Source organism: Onychomys torridus, chromosome 3 (genome assembly GCF_903995425.1).
Source record: "Onychomys torridus chromosome 3, mOncTor1.1, whole genome shotgun sequence".
Taxonomy (NCBI): Eukaryota; Metazoa; Chordata; class Mammalia; order Rodentia; family Cricetidae; genus Onychomys; species Onychomys torridus.
The window spans coordinates 115,197,556-115,221,516 of record NC_050445.1 but is presented as its reverse complement, the minus strand read 5'-3'; the positions used below and the strand labels follow the sequence as shown (position 1 = coordinate 115,221,516).

Here is a 23,961-nt window from a genome sequence, read left to right as displayed (position 1 = left end):
TTTCCCATCTGCCTTGTGCTGGGCTTGGAGAGGAAGCCAGGAGACAAGGCAGCTATGAAACATCTGGGAGACGCTCAGCTGAGAGGCGTGCTGTAAACTGGAGTGAAGTGATGACAGGGGCTTCAATAGTGCATGGCTACCGCAGACCAGGCACTGCAACCTTCACAGTTCTCACATTTTACAACACCCTATAAATTAGGAACCATTCTAATGTCACTAGTGAGCTAGCAAGTCAACTCTTCAAGATGATCCAGCCAGCAAGCTGCAATGGAAGCCCTGGTCTTCTGTCAGTGTCAGGCTGGTGGCTTGGTGTTCTTTCCAGCCTCTTCCAGGGGTGAGCAGGCTGGCCCTGTTGCATGGAACAGGACTTCACCATGGTTGCATAGTGCCCAAAGGTCCTTCACTGTCTCCCAGCATGTAACAGGCTAGGGGTATCTTCAAGCTTTAATGAGATCTGCCCCTCAAGCACTCCTGTGGTGTCCTACAGTTAAATCCTAAGGCCATGCTAAGGAGCACCTGCACTCTCTCTCTCTCTCCTGTCTTCCTTTCAGACCTTCTTCATACTGTCTACTGCTCAGCTCCCCCTCTGCCAGGCTAGCTTTGCTCCAAATAATTCTATATCATTGCTGCTTGGCTGGAGCCTGTACCCACAGTGGGTAAACAGCCCACCCAGTCCCCCACATAAACAGGCACTTCAACATACTTCTCTTGGTGGCTGTGCCAAGTGTCTGTTATACATCTTAACAACACCTGAGGTCACAATATGGCTTCTCCACACCACGTTCTTGCTCTGTTCCTCAGTGAGCTGAATGGGGACACAATGCCTGCCATCCAGTATTTGCCACAAACCACGACACATTGTGTCAAAGGGATAAAAACAAAAACCTTACAAGAAACACTATTAGAGCAGGTATGTAGGTTCTCATATTTAATAGCAGTTAAAAGAGGAACGTGTACAGGGGAATAGGACACACATGCTCTTTCCACAGAGGAGCCCCCTCTTATGCAGCCACCTGAAGCAGAGCTGTTTTCCAGGTGAGTATGAGAGGAAAGGGTTCCTTTTAGAGGTACAGATGGATCTCACTGCATTTCTCCCACAAATGTGGAACTGTGCAAAATGAAAAGGCTATTTCCAACAAATCAGTGAGGAGTGACTAAAATGCAGATGAATAAAAGAAGAAAGGGAGGGGTAGAGGGAGGAGGGCTCAGCAAAAGCAGTCTAGAGGAGGCCTGGCGAAGCCAACCGAGCCTGCACTCAGAGGTTGAGTAGGAAACTCCTGGCCATTGCCACCCCTGAGCCTGGGACCTGCTGAGCTAGGTGCTGTGGAGCTAGATGGACCATTGGGCCTGGAACATGATAGAGTCACTGGGAGATACTCCGTTTGCTAACAGGGACTCTGTGGGTTCCCATGTGCAGCATTCTTCTCTACCCACACCAGTGCCACCTGGTACTGAGAGGTTTTTTTTTTTTTTTTTTTCCATGAATGGTAAAAAGTAAGTGAGCCTCTGCCTAACCGCAGCTCACAAATCAGACTGTCTACACGGATATGGATCTGGTTGGAAGGCCAGACCTCCAGGCAGCAGTGTCTCACCCCACCTGAGACTCTTTAGGACATACATGTGTGCCTGCAGGCATCTGAGGTAAGATCCCAGAGCCTGAGGCCTACAGGCACACATACTGTGCTCAAGCCCTCAAGGGCAGCTCAGCTTTAGGCCTTATGGATAAAATGAAAAAAGAAAAAGTCCTACTTCATCAATTCATAATCACTTTGACAGTGTAGGTCCCTGGCTTTCACAGCTCAGAAGGAGCATGCCACTTTTTGTTAGGGAAACAGTGCAGGCAAACGCAGATGTAGGGGCAGGAGGAGGAAAGGCAGGCGGCCATCCGCATAGACCCTGAGACTGGAAGAAATTCCCTTCAGCAGGACTCTTCTGTGGAGGGTAGAGTGCTCCTGCTCCTCCACCTGTTTTTAGTCACTCTGTGACAGTTCCTCTGGTGCAGAGGTGGAGACCAGACAGGCAGCAAGATGGAGTCTTAAAGGACAGATGCTGTGACAGTCTAGCAGTCTCTCTTCTGCACTGGAGATTTCTATACTGAAGGCCGACAAGCCCTGGCAAAGGGCCTTTCTTTCCTTCTCAGTCAGCAGGACTTCAGTTAGTGGAATCACTTCTCAGCCCTATCAACAAATCCAGGGCTTAGAGACACCTTGTCTTCTTTCCCACAGGCTCCTGCCTTTCCTTGGCTAATTAAGTTTTCACTGTTCTTATGAGACTCTCCTCCTGAACCTTTGGGCCACTGTGTAGCCCAAGGGTGAGACTTGCAGGCATCTGCAGAGCACCTGAGGCTGTTCTCTCCAGTTGGTATTCAAGATGGCTATGGTAAGGGTGGGGTATGTCCAAGATTGGGTAGGCTATGTTGGGCTGGGAGATAGAGAAGTACTGCTGTCCCAGAAGCATGTAGGTGACAAAGGCAATGAGAGATCGTTTGACCAGTAACTCTGCTCATCACTGAAACTGGGAACACTTCTGTGACATCTTGGTTAGTGGACGCAATTATACTCTTACCAACAGTCAGACTAACAGCTTCCACAGCTGTTTGAGTGTGTAGTGCTTCTGACCAACATCACAGTAAAGCCCTTGCATTGTCTCAGGAGTCTATCTGACTGGCTCAGGCTCCAGAGACCAAAGATAGGACTCCAGGAAAATACTCTCAGGTGAGGCCAAGGGATAGCTCAGAAGATGGGAGCCCTGGGCTTGAGCAACATGAGCTTTGTCCCTACAGTGTGACTTAGTTGATGATAGCTGGGCCAGAGGCAACAAACCATTAGCTACAGCTGACCCTGTCTACCTCATGGTAACAGATCCATGCCCAGAAACATCCAGTCCTGTGGAGGTTGTGTCCACCATGTAGAGCTTGGGACATTTTCTTTAAAGATGATAGCCAGAAGGCTGTTGTTAAAACATGAGTGAGCAATCTCAAGAAGTTATAAGGCTCTACCCAAGGTGAAGGCACCCAGGCTGTTTTCAGGCTTCAGGGGTTCAGACCATTTAGAGATGTTGCTGCAGGAGGCAAGTGCGAGACTCTCACTCAGGAACCTTCAGAAGTCACTGCTAATCTATATTATGAACCAAGTGTTATGGTCATGAAAGAAGGGACAGAGATGAATGGAAAAGGGGCTGGGGTCCTTGGGGACCCAAATTGGCTTTCAAGATCCAGAAAAAAAACTTACCCAGTGGGGCAACTTGCTTTTCAGCATGGACCCAAGTTACTCGGCTAACTACCCCTCTCCAACCACAAGGCCCAGTTAGACTACACTAATGAAACTGTCACCTATGGGGACCAGAGTGAAACTGTCATCTTGCCACATGCCACACTCTTATGAGGCAATAAGTCAGCCAACGAGGCAGATGGATATTCCAAACTGAGGCTGGCTTTGGTGTACTACATCGGTATGTCTGCCAGGCTCTCCTATACACTTAAGCAAGCACTTGGGAGCAAACAGGACACGCATTATTATTCTTTTACTTCCTCATCTCAACTCCCAGCATCAGGCACCCATGAATTTGTGGGGCCCTGGATAAGAGGCAGCTTCATCATGTTAGCACTGACAATGGATTCTTCCCAGGATAACACAGAAAGTATGGCAGTAACTTCCCCCGAACCCCTTCTGTTCTTGATTATTCTCTGCCTCTCTTACTACAGGGAAAGGTTATGTGAATACTGTACAGGGGTTAATAAAAAAATACATATGCTCTCTTTGAGGAAGAATGCACAAATGCAGGGCCAGCCCAGGACAGATCCTGGACTATGGGCTACGGCAAATGGCCTCTGTGGGCCCAAGGCCAACATTCAGGAGTGGTGGCTGCTGATGAGTCCTCGGAGCTGCTTGGCCACAGTATCAATCAATTTCTGCTTGTCTCGCTCATTTTTCCGGAACTGTGCAAACATGTTATTCTTGCGGCTAGTATCTTTCATCCTAAACAAAGAAAGAAAGAAAGGGGGCAAGGTGTTTGAGATAGTACCAGACAAAGAATAAGCAGGGAGTAGATGGATGGCAATATGTCATCTTAACCATTACTCAGAGTGGAGGATTCCAGAATATTCCCACTGTCTAGTTACCTACTCATTATGGAGCTGTCCTTCAGACACCCACCACCTTCCTGACCAGTTGCCTTTGGTCAAGAGCTAGCTTTGGAGGGGTCAGGTCCTTATCCTCATACCTTTCCCATCTGGCCCACCCTTATGTCTTCAGATGAGCACCTTTATAGGAGTCTGAGACAAGGCACACCTCTGCTGGCCAGCAGACTCCTAAAATTGTCTGGGGTACACTTATTTCATTAGCCTGCTGGGACCTAAGAGATGGAATTTGGAAGGTAAGGAAGAAAAATATTGTCTTAAAATTAATTGCAAGAGATCATGAGTCACCTGAGAGTCACTGTACAACTTTCAGCCCCACTCTAGCTGGTCACTCTTTCTTGCCCCTAAAATAATGAAGAGTTAGTCTCTCCATTAGTTTCAGGACTATAGATGAGAAGCAGTATGACGCCATGTGGGCATAGTGATGAGGGAAGCAGGTTCCCAGGGGATGGGCACCTTCTCAGTTAACAAAGCCACGCTTTATGTGAGAGACAGCCTGAGCTCTCAATGATAGTGTACAATCTCAGATCTTTGTTTTGGGTTCTGTTAAAGCTCTGCAGGTGGTATTACTGGAGTAGAAATAATGGATATAGCTCTGTCAGGAGAATGGCCCTAATGGGGAGGCAGGGTGAAAGAAAGTAAGGGCAGACTGATATTACTGCAGTCTCTAGGTCCAGCCAAACCACTGTATCAGAGCCTAGAATGATGCTGTTCTCTGTAGAGGGCCTTCAATCCATGGCATCCAGTGCTGATGACTTACTCTGGCCTAACCTCTGCACCGTTGTTCTTGGAACTGAACTGGCTCTCTGTTATTAGGGCTGCATGGGGAAAGTCTAGAGGAGGGTCTAAATTACTCCCAGGCATACTTCCTAAAGGTCTTTGGCCAATCCTGGGCCTTCTTTCCTCCTCTGTGGGCAGCCTTTTGAAGAGGGACAAATCAGGACAGGAATCTCACAATGGCAATTTACATCTTGTATAGATGCTACATACCATGCACAATGTGTGCTCATCTGTGTTTATATATTCACTGAAAAGCATATAGTCCATAAGAGCAATCTGAGTGTCAAGGAAGCAGAGCTGTCTGGCTCTTTGACAGTGACCACCAAAGCTATCTGTGACTTTTCTCCCAGTCTAAGGTCAGAGTAATCCTTTCAGGCTGGAGTTGTTACTGTTGTTGTTGTTGTTGTTAATTCAGCGTGGAGCTCCTGCCCACATGTGGGAGCCTGCTCTAGGCTAGGAAGGAAGGCAGATGACTTGACTCTCCTTAATGCCCTTCAGGTCCCAGAGAGCACAGTTTGCTACTTTAAATACTAGTTGCACAATTCTGTTTGCGAAGCTGGCAGGGTTTTAGATTATTCTGAAGGACTCCCTTCCTTTTGCTGGATAAGCTATAAATCTAAACAACACAAAACCAACAGGAAAAAGGAAACAGAGAAGCCCTTTCTATATTTGCAGGACAGTTGGCTTGACTGATGTTATCATTTCCTATAGCAGTTCAGAAATGGATGACCAGAGACGGCTTGTAGTTCAAGAGGAGGATCCCGCACTCTGTAGAAAGAGAAAAGCCAAAAGGCAAGTTGTTCTTGGACACTAAAGCCTTTGGTTGGAATAATGCTCTCAGGTGCCCTGATGGCTTGTACCCAGGAATGTGAAAAACTCAAAGTGAATCCTCCCTTCTCCTACCTTTCTATAAGCCTCAAATTCTCTTTTCTTCTAGTTGGGCTATCTTTTAGTGACAGAGGGACTTTCCTTTTTTTTTCAGATAGTACTGTCAGTGATCTGGGTTCTTCTGTCTTGACTCACTAGGAAGAGTCAGATTTGGAAAGAGACTGGCAGGTTTGGGTAGCAGTTGCCTCTGGGGAAGCAGAACAGGACAGAGGAGAGAAGGAATTCCTCTGAGGCTAGAAGATGTGGATATTTCAGTGACCTGGGGACCCCTTGCTTTCCAGTGGTGGGGATAAGGATGTCAAGTTCACTGATGGCTAGGACTCAGCACACAGCTTAGGACTCAGCACACAACTTTGTTGCATGTTAGGCCAGAATAGTGAGACATCACCAATTGCCATACCCAAGGAAGAGTAAAGGATCTCAAGAGAAGTGACTGAGTACCAGCTTAAACATCAGACAATCTCCCCATTTCTACTGGGTAATGAGAACTCTGGGCCTGGCTTGCCTCTGATGAGGAATCCTCATGGGAGATGTAGGGTCCAGACCCTAAAGCTATAGGCCTTGTTCCTAGGAGCTCCTCTGCCAGAGCTGAACTGCAGGCCCTGGGCCAATTAGAGTACCAAGCAGGCCAGGAAGCTGAATAGAAGAGATCCCTAGTGCTTATGGGAAAAGTCCCTGCCATCACTTCCTCCCCCAAATGAATTGGTAAATCAAAGATCTGTAAGGAACAAAGAAAGAGGAAGTGCCTAGCTGTGTGGCACCAGGCTGGTTTAGAAGATTAGTTTGTCAGAGTGAAGACCACTAACAGGACCAGGATTTTAGTTTAGTTATTGGCATCATTGAGGAAACTGGAAGGACTTGCCTCAAAGTGATGGAAAAGTCCCAAGTGAACAATATACTTACTCTCTAGATATCCTAGAGAAGAAAGTCATTGGGAGAGAGAACCATAGGAGAAAGTTAACATGAAACCATCAATTCTCAGCATGTCTCTTGACTTCAAACACAGAGCCCATCATCATCTTATTCTTGTCTATTTTCTGCTTCCCCTTTACATCTGGCACATTCTCCAACACCCTCACCCCCCACCCCACACACACATAGTAAAAAAGGTACACCTTGATTTCTATTTTTGTCTAAAGCTCTACTCTGACCTCCTGGATGCTAGCCCTTGCCTCTTTAGGGTTGAAGCATGCTTGGCTGCCCATACATGTAAACTTTCTACACTGCCTTGATACAGGTACTCTTGTGACTAGTCAGTCTTAAAAAGCTCTTTGACATGGGTCTGCCAGTTCTCACTAGGTTAGCAAAACCCAGAGCCAGACTGCAGTGCATACCACTGGCACCTATGGACCAGTGGCTAGCTTTGAGATGTTTGGTGTTGGATAGTCCAGTTCAGTGAAACCACATTTCTGAGGAGCTCTGCTCTACATATCATTAAACCCCAAGGGCTAGGACATGCTCTTCTGCTTACCAGACTGGCCTGAGCCCAAACTAAATCACCTTACTATCTTTTCTTATCTTCTCTAGGAAAAGACATTTTGTCTAATTAGGCTACAGAGCAATACAGAATTCCATTCTGATTTGTACTTATAGATTGCTGGAGCTGAAAATTACAACTGGACTACTAAGTGCAATGGTCAGGATGGCTGATGGCACCTGAGCTAGCTTCAAGAACAAAGATGTTTTTCAAGGCACTGGAAACAGGAAAATGGCCTTGTATGCCACCCCTTGCCCCACTGCCCACTTCCCCATACAGAGCACAGGGCTGGGTACTCACTTTTCAAGCAGAGTCAGAGCAGTCACAGGGTTTACCCGGAGGTACTTGCAGTTGGGCTGTCCATAGTCAGCAAGGTATGTGGACCAATCCCACTGAATGAAGAGGTCCAATAGCTGAAAAATACCACAATTCCCATACCAAGGGTTATTCAGACAAAGGAAACCAGGACCCCAGAAATCCCAATATTCCTTACTACCAGCTAACTCTTGAAACACAGAAATGAACATGTAATAAAAGCAAATATAGCTGCAGACCACAGTACAACTAGGAAAACAACCAAGTAAATGTCAGATTCTAGGACAATTTTCACCACAAGTAAAAGTCCATCACTGAGACCCCATACTAGCAGTGAGCCTTAGAGGCAGTCTATGGAGAAACTATTTGGGGCTGATCTCAAATGCAGGCCCTATAGTAATCACCCATTTATTCATTTGAGAAATGCCTATCATGAGCTTTCTGAACATCAAGTTCTACTCTAGGAGCTCAGAATTCAACAATGAACAAATTAAGTGGGTACAGCCCAGAGCCATGATGCAACTTCAACCTCAGTTAGTGAGTACTGGTGCTCATCATACTCTCATTTTATAGACTGGCCAGTGTGCTTGACAGCCTTGCTGCTGGTAACACACTGTCCTACACTGTTTGGGATCAGGCACTACATCTAGTTAATATCTTTTGAGTTGACTTTTGTCTGGACTATTTCCATAGCCCTTTTCGTATACAACATTGACATTTTTGAAGAGTGTAGTCCCCCTGCCTCTACTGTTCCCTCATTTTCATCTTGTCTGATGTCTTCTCAGATGTACAATATGGATTTACAACTAGAATTCTACACAAATGACACCATGTCCTCCTCTCGGGTATTCCTTTTTTCCTCACTGGTAACACTAGTTTTGACCACTTGGTCAAGATGTCTGATTCCTCAGCTATTTAATTAAGAGGTTGTACTCTGTAACTAGTAGGAAACTGGGGAGACTATTTATTATGGATTTATTTCGATTTTATGTGTATGAGTTTTATCTGCATGAATGCCTGTGAACTATGTGCATGCACAGTGGGTGCCCTTAGAGGTCAGAGGATCTCCTGGGACTAGAGTTACAGATGGTTGTGAGCCACTGTGTATGTACTGGGAACCAAACCTGGGACCTCTGCAAGAGTAGCCAGTGTTCTTAACCTCTGAATCATCTCTCCAATCCCTTGGTAATATTGATTTATCAATCAAAATGGTTTAAATATGAATATAATCCATATGAACAGGAACAACAGCACAAATAGAACTTTTTTTTTTCTCAATAAAAATAGGCCAGTTGCTCGAAGGTCTCATTATATGAAGACACCATTTTCAAGTCTTAGCGAAAAGAGGGCATGAAATCCACCAACTGTGTGTTCTCCTTCATGCCCTTAAGAACCTTACGAAAAGCAGTCCTTGCATTCACCAGTTCAGGCACACTTCCAAAATATTCCCAATAGCCCAGGGTTTTTTTGTTGTTGTTTTTTTCCGGTTTTTCGAGACAGGGTTTCTCTATGTAGCTTTGTGCCTTTCCTGGAACTCACTTTGTAGCCCAGGCTGTCCTCGATTCACAGAGATCCACCTGCCTCTGTGTCCCCGAGTGTTGGGATTAAAGGCGTGTGCCACCACTGCCCGGCCCAATAGTCCAGTTTTATTTCTGTCCAGTAGGCTGGCTGCCAAGGATCAGATATAAACACATGTACATATAAGCAGCAAGATTACAGTCAGCAGACTTTGAAAATTGACAATGGCAGACATAGTGAGGCTGATGCTGGTCCAGCCATATCACTTTTCTGGGCTGGGTTCCCTGGGTAATATTTAAACTCACACAAATACACTGCTCTTGATTAAATATTTTTCCTTATATAGAACATCTAGGGAAGACTCTTTCCTAATCCAGTTATCAATACTGTCTACAAACACCACCTTCCTTCCCTCTACATTGATCATTAATTCAGCATTCATTCTGCTATTAGGGAGTGCTCCTCTTTCTCTTCTGTGTGGGTTTCCTACTGGTATGGACTCTGGGATCCTCATTTTTTTTATTAATTGATTTATTTATTTTACATCCCAACTGCAGCCTCCCTTCCCTCTTCTTCTCCCACTCCTTCCCCACTTCCCCCACCCCCCACATTCACAATCCATCCTTCCTTTGTATTTGCTCAGAAAGGGACAGGCCTCCCATGGGCTTCAGCAAAGCACGGCATATCAAGCTGCCATAAGACCAAGCACCTCCCTCTGTATTCAGGCGATGCAAGGCAATCCAGCATGAGGAATAGGTTCTCAAGAGCCAATCAAAGCACTCAGGACCGCCCCTGCTCCCATTGCCAGGAATCTCACATATAGACCAAGCAACACACCATCACATATATGCAGAGGGCCTAGGTCAGTCCCATTCAGACTCCCTGGTGGTTGGTTCAGACTCTGTGAGTTCCCATGAGCCAGGCTAGTGGTTTCTGTGGGTTTTCCTGTGATGTTCCTGACCTGCCTGTTTCCAATAATCCCTCCTCCCTCTCCTTAGCAAGACTCTCCTAGCGTGGAGCAATGTTTGCCTGTGGGTCTCTGGGATCCTCACTCTCTCCCCCACCCCCCAAGACAGGTTTTTTCTCTGTAGCTTTGGCGCCTGTCCTGAAACTTGCTCTGTAGCCTGGGCTGGCCTCGAACTCATAGAGATCTGCCTGCCTCTGTCTCCTAAGTGCTGTGATTAAAGGCGTGTGTCACCACCGCCTGGCCTGGGATTCCCACTTTTAATGGCTTATGCTATATATCCTGTTTTGGGACTCAGACTGTCCCAGCATTGGCAAGTAGGAGTCCCTTCAAGTTGGGCATGTGTTCCTGTGTTATGACCTATAATTTCTGGAGTACTTCAGACAGAGCTTTCTGGTACAACAAGGAGTTGCATTAAACCAGCTCAGTGCTGCAATCAGCCATTATTTTTTGAGAAGATTCTTTTAGGGGGAATGCTATGAAAAAAGGGATTTTGGTGCTAGGTGGGCTCCCTGCTACTGGAATATCTTTGTTTCCTATTATTGGGAAGGCAACTTATGGGGACCTAAGCTCTTCAACACATGACCTACTAATATGCATGTAGTAAATACACAAGCATCTCTTAAAACCCCCGACACCCACAAATACTAAGAGTCTCAACACTCTTTCAGGTTCTCTTTTGTTTCCCTGGTGAGAACCCTGGCTTTCAACATCATTGATCAACCTTACATCTGAAATGGACTCAGGATTGTTTGCAGCTCTTCCTCCTACCAGCAAACACCATGCTCATAAATGACATAGAGAACTTGCCATGCTGCTCAGTTCGATGCAACTGGTTCAATTTTGTTTTTGTTTTTTTAATTTGTTTTTAAAATTAGGTCCTTCCATCCCCTATCCTTGTTTGTTTCTAAATATTCACTGATTCTGTTTCTGAATTAGGGGCTCCCCTAAAGCAAGGCTAAACCTCTTTTTTTTTTTTCTTTTTTCCCAAGACAGGGTTGCTCTGTGTAGCTTCTACTGTCCTGGAACTCACTATGTAGAGCAAATTTCTTAAACTTTGAACTTAGACCTTGAATTAGACCAAACTTTTTTTTTTTTTTTTCAAGACAGGGTTTCTCTGTGTAGTTCTGGTGCCTGTCCTGGAACTCACTCTGTAGAGCAGGCTGGCCTTGAACTCACAGAGATTCACCTGCCTCTGACTCCTGAGTGCTGGGATTAAAGGCGTGTGCCACCACCGCCTGGCTAGACCAAACTTCATAAAGACTTTCTTTTTTGGATTTGTAGCTGAGAGAGACTGGAAAAGTCCAAAGGAGTCGAAGACCAAAAAGTTTTTTCTAAGCTTAGCTATGTAGATAGAAAACGGACAGATGCTAACAGCAGGACAATACAAAGTTTCAGGAAAGACCTTTGGGGTGAGACAGTATAAAGATGGGCCAAACTTACAGTTTGTGTTTCCCTAAACTAACCTGCCAAGTGGACCAAGCCTAGGGTCCTTGCAGGTGGCAGGCACTAGGGAGAGGACTGTCTGAGGACAGAGGGAGATCCAATTAGAGGGATGCATCCATGCTGGGAGGGCACCAGCCTTGGCTATCTGATTTCAGGGTTTCAAGGGAAGGTACCCATAAGTAGTGCAGAAGGGCCCAGAGGATCCTGGTCATGCCTGCACCAGCTCCATTGGGTAACTCCGGCCCAACCTCCTGTTGCCCAAACCCCCTCTTTCTAGCATGGTGCAAAGATTCCAAGAGAACCAAGAATGGCAGGAGCAAAGGTAGGTACACACAGCAATGGACACCTTGACAGGAGTCACACCCTGCTTCCCATAGACTTGATTTGTTGACAAGTTTTCTCTTGACCAGGCTCAATGATTCCTGTAGAAACTACTCTGAAAGCAAGAATGTGCTTGAGGTAAAAGGAAAACTTGAGTGTAAACCTTATATACAGCCAAAAGAATTCTTCATGCTAAACAGGATAGAGTACAAGACAATAATGATAACATGTCTCTCTGAAAAACTTATATAATCCCCCCCAAATTCTAAATATGCTGTGTCTTCTGTAAGGACAGTTTCCTTACATAAGGGAACAGGAACATTTTAGACCACTAGACAGGAGTCCCTTGCTCACTGACAGTCTGACAGGATAAAATTCATCACATCATCATAAGGTATTTTTCATAATATACAACCAGCAGGTACTTTTTAGGAGGCAGCAGGGCATATCAAGAACAAATGCAGGCTCTGGGTCCCCCAACTGAGAGTGTGATCACAGATAAAGCTTCTATCAACAGCTGAGGGCAAGCCAAGTCTTTACTGTAGAGAAACTGCTGAACAGCAGACCCAACCATGACCCATCTGTGTTTATTGCCAGGATTTCCCCTGACCCCATGCCCTTGGCCATGCAATTCAAAGAACAGCTTTGGCTTCCCTCTTCCATGACCTCAGAAATGTTTCCTGATACAGACATCTGGGCAAATGTCAGAAGAGGAATGAAGAACTTTAACAAACACAGTACCAACAATGTAGCAGGCATTCCTGGGTACTGCACAGGGAAGATAATCAGAAGCCATGTCCAGTCTTGAACTGAAGCTGATAACATATGCAGAGTGATGGACACTGAAATACTTTAAGAGGATGACACAGTTTACCAGAAAGGCTTATAGACCAAGTCCAGGTAGAGGGGGGGGGTGCCAGGTAAGGAAGCTGACAAGGCAGTCTCTGTGGAGGACTTTGGATAAAATAACTGGGACAAATGGCCTTGAGCTGCTAAGTTAAGGGCTCTGAATTTCACCTAGAAGCCTCCCTACTTGTTTTACAAGGATGCTCCCTTCTATTTTCTAGGGCAGAAGATGGAAAACTATAATCACACTTATTTTTTTTTAATAAAGTTTTATTGGAACAGAGCTGTGTTCACTGTCTAACATATCTATGGCTGCTTTTATGTACTATTAGCTGAGGCCAGTAGCTATGACAAATACTACCACATGCCAGGAAAGCCTAAAGCTGTACTCTTGGAATTTTCAGAGAAGTCTAACTTTAGATCCAGGTCAAGAAGAGCAGTGTGTGTGTGTGTGTGTGTGTGTGTGTGTGTGTGTGTGTGTGTGTAAGATGTGAGCTTTCTCATAGCTATTAAATTAAAGAAAGGAAGGCAAGCTTCTCAATCACAAGGGGGTAGTAAGAACTTCATTATTGTAACAACTGGCACCAGAATTCCTTTAGGAGAAAGAAGTGCTTGAGTGAGCCCCTCAAGATACAGAGGCAGCTGCAGATAAGGAGGGAGAAATTTGTGACACTGGTTAAGAGGCAGACCTGGAAGAAGAGCAATTTAACTAACATGTGAGAAGGGCTAAGAAGAAAATCTCTAAAGGTTCTATGGCCTGGACAACTATGGAGACTGGGATACTGAGTTTTTTCCAACGCTGTTGCTATCTAGTTTAGACAAATCTCTGGTTCCAGATGCTCGAGTGAAGGCTGGTAGGCTGGCTCTTCCCTCTCCCCTTCCTCCCTCTGTGTGTCTCAAAGCACAACTAGATAGCTGCAAGCTTGCTGCATCAACTGAAGCCCAGGAGGCATGGAGATGGACAATACACAGGGCTCACAGCAATCGAGGAGGCCTCTGGATTTTCCACAGGTGACAAAACTGGGACTGGAGAAGCCTCCTGGGCTCTCTGGATCTCTACCCAAACCTTGCAACAACGGCCATGCTGCAAGCTGGGTCCTGGAGCTTCCAGGAAGGTCCTTGCAGGGAAAAAGGGAAGGGAAAAGGTGAGTCGTGGGTGTATGGCTGGTTCCTTGCTGTTCTTGTTACCCCACTACTTGGATGTAGGCATCATGAAACTCTGTTTCAGTGGGCAACTGAGCAACAGCAGTTTCTTCTTAAAGAAAACATTGCCTTCAGAAACATTTACTTACTTCAATAGTTCATGTCTCTAGACTGCCTGTGTAAGACTTTCACTCCTAAAGTTATATTGGCAGAGCAAGGGAGAGGCAGACAGGTCGAAGGTGCCCCCACAGTCATCTCCAGCTGGGGTATGCAGGAGCTTCTGGAATGGGGACACAGTACCAAACCTCTTTCAAATCATGTTGCCCTGTGGTCATATCTTACTAACCACAGCATCTTACTGAGGGGACAGAGGCAAGACCTTGACTGGTGCTAAGTTGCCCTTTTAGGGGTGGGGAGACGGCAGGTGAGAAGTTTGGGTAGAAATTCTGCCATAGATGTAGTAGGAGAAGGGGACTATAGCCTTGGATTTTTTTTCTTCCAGTATCCTATTGTTTGGGTTAGGGACTATATTACTGAGTTGTTAGCTGAACTAGCAGACATTCTCAGGTCAAAACAACTGGGTTTAGGAGCATCTCTGCAAAGAGACCATAGATGGAAGGTAATATCAAAAATACAAGTATAAGCAAGCATCAAAACAATGGCAGAACTCAGCAGCTCTAACCACAGTACAAGCTCTGTTTCACCTACTTTAGAAAGTAAAATCAGTGACATATCTATCAGACATAATAAATAGCCCTTAAGATTAAAATGATTAGAAAAGATACTTGAAATATGATTTATATACAGAGATGTAAGTGATGAATTTTTCTTAGCCTATATACATAATATGCACCTTGAAATATTAATTGGTTAGTATGTATATGCAAACATATGTGAACATACCACACACACACACACACACACACACACACACACACACACACACGCCTCTAAAGATAATGATAATGTTTATAGATGTAAGTTTGTGTCCTACCCAGTCCCACAGCCATTCAGACCCAAATAAACACACAGAAAACTGTTTGGTCTATTGCTCAGGCTTATAACTAACTAGCTCTTATGCTTAAATTAACTGATAATTCTCGTCTATGTTTAGTCATGTGGCTTGGTATCTTTTCTCAGTCTAACATTCTCATCTTACTTCCTCTGCATCTGGCTGGCAACACTGCCTCTGCCTTTCCTCTTCCCAGCCTTCTTCTAGTCTGGTCACCCTGCCTACACTTCCTGCCTGGCTACTGGCCAATCAGCATTTTATTAAACCAACAGGAGTGATAAATCTTTACAGTGTACAATAGCATTATCACACAGCAAATGTTCCATGTCAAACTGCAGTGGTAAGAAAGGTGTGGATTGGAATATATTTTTGTATCTATTCATATCTAATTATAATTGATTAATAAATTGTTATAAACATAAATATATATTACAGGTGAGTATTCAAAATTTATTTTACCAATAGTGGTGCTCAATGAAAAGTTTGGAGGAAATGTCTAGAATATGCAGGGAAAACTATCATAACCAAGTGTGTTGGAGTATACCTGTAATCCCAACACTTTGAAGGCTGAGAAAGGGAGATCATGAGTTCATGTCTACTATGGGCTACACAGTGAGTAAGAGTCATCTTAGGTTACTCTATGATCCTTTCTCAAGAAACAAAACCACCAAGAAAACTATCACAAAGTTATAATGAATAGCTTTGGTCCTTGTGGTGGTTTCTCCCATAGGCCCATAGGAAGTGGCACTATTAGGAGGTGTAGCCTTGTTGGAGGAAGTGTGTCACTGTGAGATGGAGGGGTGGGGAGGTTGAAAGGATGAGCTTTGAGGTTTCAGAAGCTTAAGCCAAGTGTAGTGGCTCACTTTCTCTTCCTGTTGCCTGTAGATCCAGATGTAGAACTCTTGGCTCCTTCTACAGCACCATGTCTGCTTATGTGCTGCCATGCTTCCTGCCATGATGACAATGGACTAAACTGTAAGCCAGCCCCAATTAAATGTTTTCCTTTATAAGAATTGCTGGGGTCATGGTGTCTCTTCACAGCAACAGTCTTTCTCTTAGATGTATAAATGAAGAAACAGCTGTAGACCTTCTATAGGTCATAATTACAAATCACAGCCCAGGCACTTTCTATAGGTCTAAGAAAGCATGTTTAACACTAAAAGATGATAAAGTAGGGAGTGCTTTTACACCCTGGGTAAGCTGAGAATAAGCTAGAATATTAGTAGCCTAGGAATAGTTGAGTCTGGCCAGAAGGCTTAGTGATTGCTAACTTCTTCTACCCTTTGTTTGCTCATTTGAGTAGGTACAGGTGAATAAAACTAATTTGGAATTCCATTGCCAAAATGTGGGACTAATCAATAAATTAATTAAAGAACCAAAGATGTTCTTTGTCTCTATTCTCTGAAAACTCCAGTTTAATAAGGAATCTGCTCCTCACACCTGCAGTATATCAGTACTATTTCCTGGGAAGGCTGGAGTTTTATCCTTACAGAGTTGAGACATTTTCTGTTTCTCCTTTCAAAAAATTTCTCCTCCTTTTAATTTTAGCTACTAATTACATTTTAGTGGATCTCTCCAAGTTTACTTTGGAAACAGGTGATAAAACAATTTGCTAAAAAGTTCTAACTAGCCCAGCATCCGCCCCTGAGAGTCAAAGAAGAGTCCCAGACATAAAGTCTTGTACATTAAATCCCCAGTGAGGAAAGATAAGAACTCAGAAGATTGATAGCTCCACTCTGTTGGATCAACAGGAAGAAAATACAGGGAATTTCAAGAAAACTGACTAATAGAAGCCAAGGAGCAAAAGTAGAAGGAGCAGAAACCTTATAATGGGAACCTCTACCACATGACACATGCTATGTATCTTGCTTACTTACGTGATTTGATGCCCAGAAAAAGCCAATACTCTAACAGTATCAATGTCATTTAATAGAAATTAAACCAATGAAAGATTAAACATGGATTGATGAGCTAGGCTGATGGCTCAGTGGGTTAAAAAAAAAAACTTGCCACACAAATATGAGGACTTGAGTTTGTATCCTTAGAACCCTGCATAAAAGCTGGGTACAGTAGCATAATCCCAATATACCCACAGTGAGGTAGGAGGTGGAGACAGGAGAATACCTAGAAACTCATGGGTTGGATAAGTTGGTTCACATTAATGAGCAGCAAGGGACCTTGTCCAAACAAGGTCAAAGGTGAGAACCGATAACCAAAGTTGTCCTCTGTCCTCCACACAAGTGCTATGGTATGCATGCTATCTCAGTTACTTTCTGTTGCTGTGATAAGGCAATGTGACTAGGGAAACTTACAGAAGAAAGAATTTATTGGGGTTTAGAGTTCAGAGGGTGAATCTATGACCATCATGGTGGGGCACAATGCAGTGGCAGGCAGACAAGGTGCTGGAGCAGCAACTGAGAGCTTATATCCTGACCCACAAGCACAAGGCAGAAAGGGAGAGCAAGCTAACTAGATTTTGGTCTCAAAGGCCAGCCCCAGTGACATACCTTCTCCAATAAGGCCATACCTCCTAATCCTTTCCAAACAGTTCTACTAACTGGGGTCTGAGTACTTAAATATATGAGGCTATGGGGACAACTTCTGGTTCAAGCCACCATATATGCCTCTGTACACACACACACACACACACACACACACACACACACACACACACACGAAGAATTTTTAATAAATGGACTCTTGGATAGCCCAAAGCCTGTTCTTTGCCCCTTTCCCCATTTGGGGGCTCTGGCAGAAGCCAAATGGTATCATCTAAAGCGAATTCACAGTGTACATAGCAGCAGCACTTCAGGCTGAGGAGGTACTTAGTTCAGGCTATGGAGAGTGCAGATTTCATGCTTGGGGAACAGTAGCAGTGTACTAAATAAGATAAACTTTGCAGAGGCATAAAGATAGATCAAGCTGAAAATTTTCAGACAGGAAGATGTGAGGCAATGAATGTATGGCCTAGGTTGGCAGCACAAGGCAAGAGAAGAATAGATGACTACTGTCCCAGATCTAACTGGAAGGTTTCAAGGGTAAACAAGTGTAAGAATGGGACAAGGAAGGCAAAAAGGATGTACACAGCAGCAGTTAAGAGTCCAGTCTGAGACATGAATGAAGGAGGCAGATACAGTACAGCTGTAAACAGGGGAGCTGTAGAAAACTATAGAGTTCTTAACTCACAAAAGGCTCCAAACTCAGATATTTTAAAGACACTGTGCCCGCCACTTCTTGGGCTACCAGTCTGAAACTTCTATACAGTTCTCGAATCTCAATGGGAAACAAAGTAGACCAAAGAAGAGACTGTATCAAGACCATAACCTGTCTTCCCACCTACCCACCTGCTGGGATGTTGGTCCAGTCCTACAAAGGGTAAACAAGGTGGAGAATATTGACTTTAAGCCAGTGTTGAAGGGCTGTTAGAACACCAGTGTGAATTAAACCAAAGGCTTCAGAACAGACCGAGTGGGCTGCTGTCCCGGAATAGTTAGTGGGGCTCCCTACATTGCTACCCATCCCTGCTGGCAGGGTCCATTCAGTACAAGATTTCTCAGGCTATGTTCAGTCAAACCATCAGTAGGGGAGAGAAGGTTCTACCTGTCTACTGAGATCCTACCAAGTGTTGGTGCAGTGACACAAACTTAGATAATTTTGTGAGTCTTTGCACAATTCTGTGACAGTTTGCAGTGATCAATTTTATGAATATTATTAAGAGAGTTAAGTGACCTGCCCAAGGTCATTAATTTAGTAAATAGAGGGCTTCAGCTTTAATTTAAAAGTTTCTAACTCCAAAGTGACACCCTTCTATAATGCAACTTACACCTGGAAGGAAAAAGATAACAAGGGCTAAAGTTCCAGCCTGTTCAATAACTGTTCTAATTCCAGAGAAGTAGACATCCAGGTTGTTCATGTAGATCTCATTCATTTTTCTGTCACTGGGCAATCCCTGTGTCTTTCCTAGTGTCCCGTTTTCTAGGTAGCCTCCCTGGAGTTGTGTAGCAGTCTAGTCATCTGTGTTTTACATCTAGTATCCTCTTATGAGTGAGTACATACCATGTTCATCTTTCTGAGTCTGGGTTACCTCACTCAGGATGATTTTTTCTAGATCCATCCATTTGCCTGCAAACCTCATGATGTCATTGTTTTTCTCTGCTGAGTAGTACTCCATTGTATATATGTACCATATTTTCTTTATCCATTCTTCAGTTGAAGGGCATCTAGGTTGTTTCCAGGTTCTGGCAATTGCAAACAATGCTGATATGAACATCGCTGAGCAAATGCCCTTGTGGTATGATTGAGCATTCCTTGGGTATATGCCCAAGAGCGCTACAGCTGGGTCTTGGGGTAGATAGATTCCCAATTTTCTAAGGAAGCACCATATTGATTCCAAAATGGCTGTACAAGCTTGCATTCCCACCAGCAGTGGAGGAGTGTTCCCCTTGCTCCACATCCTCTCCAGCATAAGCTGTCTTCTGTGCTTTTGATCTTATCCATTCTGACAGGTGTAAGGCAGTATCTCAGAGTCGTTTTGATTTGCAATTCCCTGATGATTAGGGATGTTGAGCAATTCCTTAAATGTCTTTCAGCCATTTGCACTTCCTCTGTGGAGAATTCTCTGTTTAGTCCTATAGCCCATTTCTTAATTGGACTGTTGGGCATTTTAATGTCTAATTTCTTGAGTTCTTTATATATTCTGGATATCAGCCCTCTGTCAGTTGTGGGGTTGGTGAAGACCTTTTCCCATTCTGTAGGCTGTCGCTTTGTCTTGTTGACCGTGTCCTTTGCTGTACAAAAACTTCTCAGTTTCAACAGGTCCCATTGATGGAGTGTTTCTCTCAGTGTCTGTGCTACTGGTGTTATATTTAGAAAGTGCTCTCTGGTGCCAATGCGTTCATGGACCAAAGACCTCAACATAAATCCTGTTACTCTGAACCTGATAGAAGAGAAAGTAGGAAATAGTCTTGAACGCATTGGCACCGGAGAGCACTTTCTAAATATAATACCAGTATCACTTTTTCTTATTAATTAAATTTACTAATTTATTTTACATCCCAACTGACTGAAGTTTCTCCTCCTTCCCCTCTTCCTATTCCCTTCCCCTACCTCCCTCACCCCCAATCCACTCCTCCTCTGTTTCCATTCAGAAAGGGACAGTCCTCCTATGGGTATCAACAAAGCATGGCTTATAATAAGGCCAGGCAAGGCATCCTATTATGGGGAATAGTTTCCCAAAAGCGAGCCAAAGCATTAGGGACAGGCCCTGCTCCCATTGCCAGGAGTCCCACAAATAGACCAAGCTATATAACTGTCACACATATGTAGAGGGATTAGGTCTGTCCCATGTAGGCTCTCTGGCTGTCAGTCCAGATTCTGTGAACTCCTATGAGCCCATGTTATGCAACTTACCTTATTATTCATTCTTATATCTTATCCATATTGATCAGTCCAAATCTGTTTATTCACTTGAACTGTTAACTACTACTTTCCAGTGTGAAAGACTATAAAAACATACTACAATATGCTTCTTAATTGTTTCTGAGAGTTGCCCAAGTGTGTTTTGGATGGGAAGGGGATGTAATTAATGTCTGCTGGTACTCAGGGCAGACAGCAGGCTAAGTGAGTGTGGTGAGAAAGGACTGTTACCCAGTCTTTACCACACACTGAATGTATGATGTAAAAATGTCAGGCCTGTGTGGTAAGCAGTTCCTGAACCTGATTCATAGCAAGTGACATGGAGAAAAGACAGCTATCAGTCCAGACGTAGACGCTAGGGAGTTGACTGAAAGGGCCCTTCTATCCTTGGAAGAGAACACACAGAAAGACACTGAAGAACCAGTGGCGAAGCCTGTGTGAGCAGAATGAGGATGAACACAAAGCATCCCTCCTCTTAAGTAGGAAGTGAGAGTTACAGTCCCACTTGAGAATCCTTGGTACTAGACCAGTCTTCAAAGGCTTTCCTAAGGAATGCAAGCAGACCTGGGATGACAGGATAAGCTCTGCTTTCAGAGCTACCTTCTTTGACTATATCACCTCTGAAATTCTCCAAGAAGTAACAGCTCCTGTTGGCCAGCAACTGAGCTGGGTGGGGAGGAGAGGTCAGGAGGAAAAAGAAACCTTGGAGTGGGAGAGCTTTAAATCACTTGTTTTCAGAAGTCTGCAGAGGGAGAGAATCTCTCCCTTAGTCTACACACATGAACTGAACCTATCTTCTTATGTGGCTGGAGCAGTGAGATTTTACTCTTTGAAGGTATGGGGGTCTTGATCCAACATAAAAATCTGTGTGTTTGTTATCCCCTCATTAGAGGATGGCCTGCTGTGAGGGTCCAGAAATTCATTTGGGGTTTCTGATTCATAAATTAGATGGATTTTTGTTAACGCCCCCTTCATCAAATTAGGATCTGAAAAGAGGTATGGTAAGTGAAAGCACATTTAAAAGTCACTTTGCTATCACAGTTGTCAGCATGGCCACCACAGAGGTGTCATTATTAGTCAAAGATTCCACTGCCCTTTGTGAACTTCACAGGAACAGAAACCTTTTTGACTTTTGCTTCAACGTAACAGCTAACCAAGCCCCTGGCTCTCACCCAAGTTCCAACTCCCTATTCCCATCCTGTCCATGTCCTGTGGACCAGAGCCATCTGGATACTTTCCACATTAGCATTTGTCATATGACTTGTTCCTGGGAACTAAGTGCCATCGAGGAAGAACCTTAGCAAGTGCCCAGCCATCAGTATAGGGATTTTAAGAGACTCCCTACCATTTAGACAGTGAAAGGATGAGCAGTCTATACTTTTAACTGTGATCTCTCTCCCCATGTCTACAACAAAATCACCACCAAGTACAGACCAAGGTGATACTGGAAAATGACCACCTTTTTCTAGCTAGTCACCTTGTCTAGTACTTTCCATATTGTGACATGCCTTCTTCTTGACTTGAAGATGTCATCCTCAGCTAAACTTCTGCATTACCTTTTCAACTCCTGTCCCCACATGGTTCACAACACTGAGTAGGAGACAGAGGGTCTTCAGGGGGCCAGGAAGCCTTCAGGTATGGTGAGAAGCTATTCTGAGGCCATCACTGTTACCCTGCTGAGGTGCTGCAATCAGCTCAGGCCTCTGATGTTCTCACTCATGTGCTCCAAGGCCCATTACTAACTTCTCTTTAAAGTGGAAATAACTTGGCTTGGTGAAGTGCTCTGCAGAGCCTGGCATCTAGCAAAGCTTAGCCTGCCTTCATCAGCCAGTTTGACAGTACAGAGAGAGAGGACGGCAGACATTCCTGTTCACAGCCCCACACCTAATTCATGCTTTTTCTGATTCAGAAAGACTTCTTTGCCTTTCTCCTGTCCAGATCCTTCACACTTTGAAGAGATCTTGAAAAACCTTCTTCCAGTCTCTGGCACCTGTTTCACTTGCTGGTACCATAGCCTATCTGAAATTACCTGTTACTTCTTTGGTCTGGTCTCCTTGAGAAGGTTATAAATGTACCTCATACCAGTACATTTTTCTCAGCTTCTGCCTGTATACAGGTCTAGACCCATGGTAGTTTAAGACAGTGTATATCTATGTGTTTGTGTGTCCTACTTTCTGATCCCAGAGAGTTACCAAGCATAATTCCAAGGGGATCTTACAGCTAACGGGTGTGCCCTTTTGGATGCTCAGTGCTTTAAACTTCTTTTACCACCTGCAGCAGCCAATGATGAAAGCCTGTACTCTGAGCAAGGACTTCTAGAGGCCAATTCAAGATTAATAACTGCTGTGCAGGCTAGTCTTATGTCAACTTGATGCAGGCTGGAGTTACCTAAATGAAGGGAACTTCAATTGAGAAAATGCCTCCATAAGATCCAATGTAGGGCATTTTCCTAATTAGTGAATCATGGGGAAGGGCCCAGGCCATTGTGGGTGGTTCTATCACTTGACTGGTGGTCCTGGGTTCTATAAAAAAAAACAACAACAAAAAAACAACAGGCTGAGCAAGCCATGATGAGCAAACCAATAAGCAGTACCTACCCACCCCCACCCATGGCCTCTGCATCATTTCCTGCCTCCAAGTTCCTGTCCTGTTTGAGTTTGTATCCTGACTTCCTTTGATAACAGACTAATTATAATGTGTCCAATAAGTCAAATAAATCCTTCCCTCTCCAACTTGCTTTTGGTCTTAGTGTTTCATCACAGCAATAGAAACCCTAACTAATGCACTTGCTCAAGACAATATGCTAAACAATAATCTAGTCCAGATCTGGGAGCACCCATTACATATCCAACTGCAAGAAGTTAGGCCTGAGGTATAGCAGAAAACTCCTTATGTAGATTAGTTCTGGCCTAGCAGGTCTAGACTTCCAGGTACAGGGTTTATGATAAATGAGAGTTGTCTACAAGCCTATTTTCTCCCTGTAAGTTATCCAGGGTCAGCTACTACACACCCCTAACCCTGAGTATTAAACACTGCTTCTATGTATTTCTTAGAATTCTCTTGGCCTAGTGGTATGTCTGAATTGGGCTGAAAACTATAGCACAGCCCTATAATAGAGGCAATGTCATACAAGACTCTATGCAGACACTGTCCTCAACTCCTCCTGATGCTAGCAAAGCCCCTATCCATCCTTTTGTTTTAGTTATATGACAGATACTCCCAGTGCTCAGCTGTGAGCAAATTTAGGGAATGTCCATTTTTGTCTTTGAGTGTTAGCTCTGTGGTAGGGAGTGAAGGAGTTCAGTGAAGGCTGCTGATGTGGGATTGAGAGCACCACAGGAGGTTGGTGTCCTGGTTCAGCTCTGAGGGCCTGGCAGCAAACATCTTTCACCTCCAGGACTACCCCTGGTTTCCCCAGGTTAAATTCCAGGATCTGGCTCAAGAGGTGCTGGTCTCCAATCTCTGGTAGTGCTTCTTCAACTCTAACAGGCAAAGAATGGGTGGAAAGGCTCAGTCACAGGAGACTGGACTGTTTACAGTTGGCCAGGCCAAGATTAGTGTGAGCACAGCATATGCCAGGTTCATTGGAAGTTACATTTTCCTTTTGTTTACACACTGTAGAGGAGACCAGAAGGGAAAAGCAGGTGACCTCCTGCTAACCTCGCTGTCTGCTGGAGGCTGCTGCCCTCACCTCTGAA

General features: G+C 44.4%; 1 protein-coding gene across 4 annotated transcripts in view; it reads right to left on the bottom strand.

Annotated features, from left to right (window-relative positions):
• Positions 1-901: 901 nt before the first annotated feature.
• The window catches only part of Exoc6b (exocyst complex component 6B), a 470,758-nt gene continuing 447,698 nt past the window's right edge, over positions 902-23,961 (bottom strand). For 3 of the 4 annotated variants that reach the window (XM_036180693.1, XM_036180696.1, XM_036180698.1), the window contains 3 exons: positions 7,584-7,696; positions 6,710-6,721; positions 902-3,977 (listed from right to left, as the gene is read on the bottom strand). In XM_036180693.1, coding sequence (XP_036036586.1) covers positions 3,851-3,977; positions 6,710-6,721; positions 7,584-7,696 — 252 coding nt within the window. In that variant the 3' untranslated portion in view covers positions 902-3,850. The remainder of the gene's footprint in view (positions 3,978-6,709; positions 6,722-7,583; positions 7,697-23,961) is intronic. The other variant, XM_036180694.1, reaches the window with a different exon arrangement.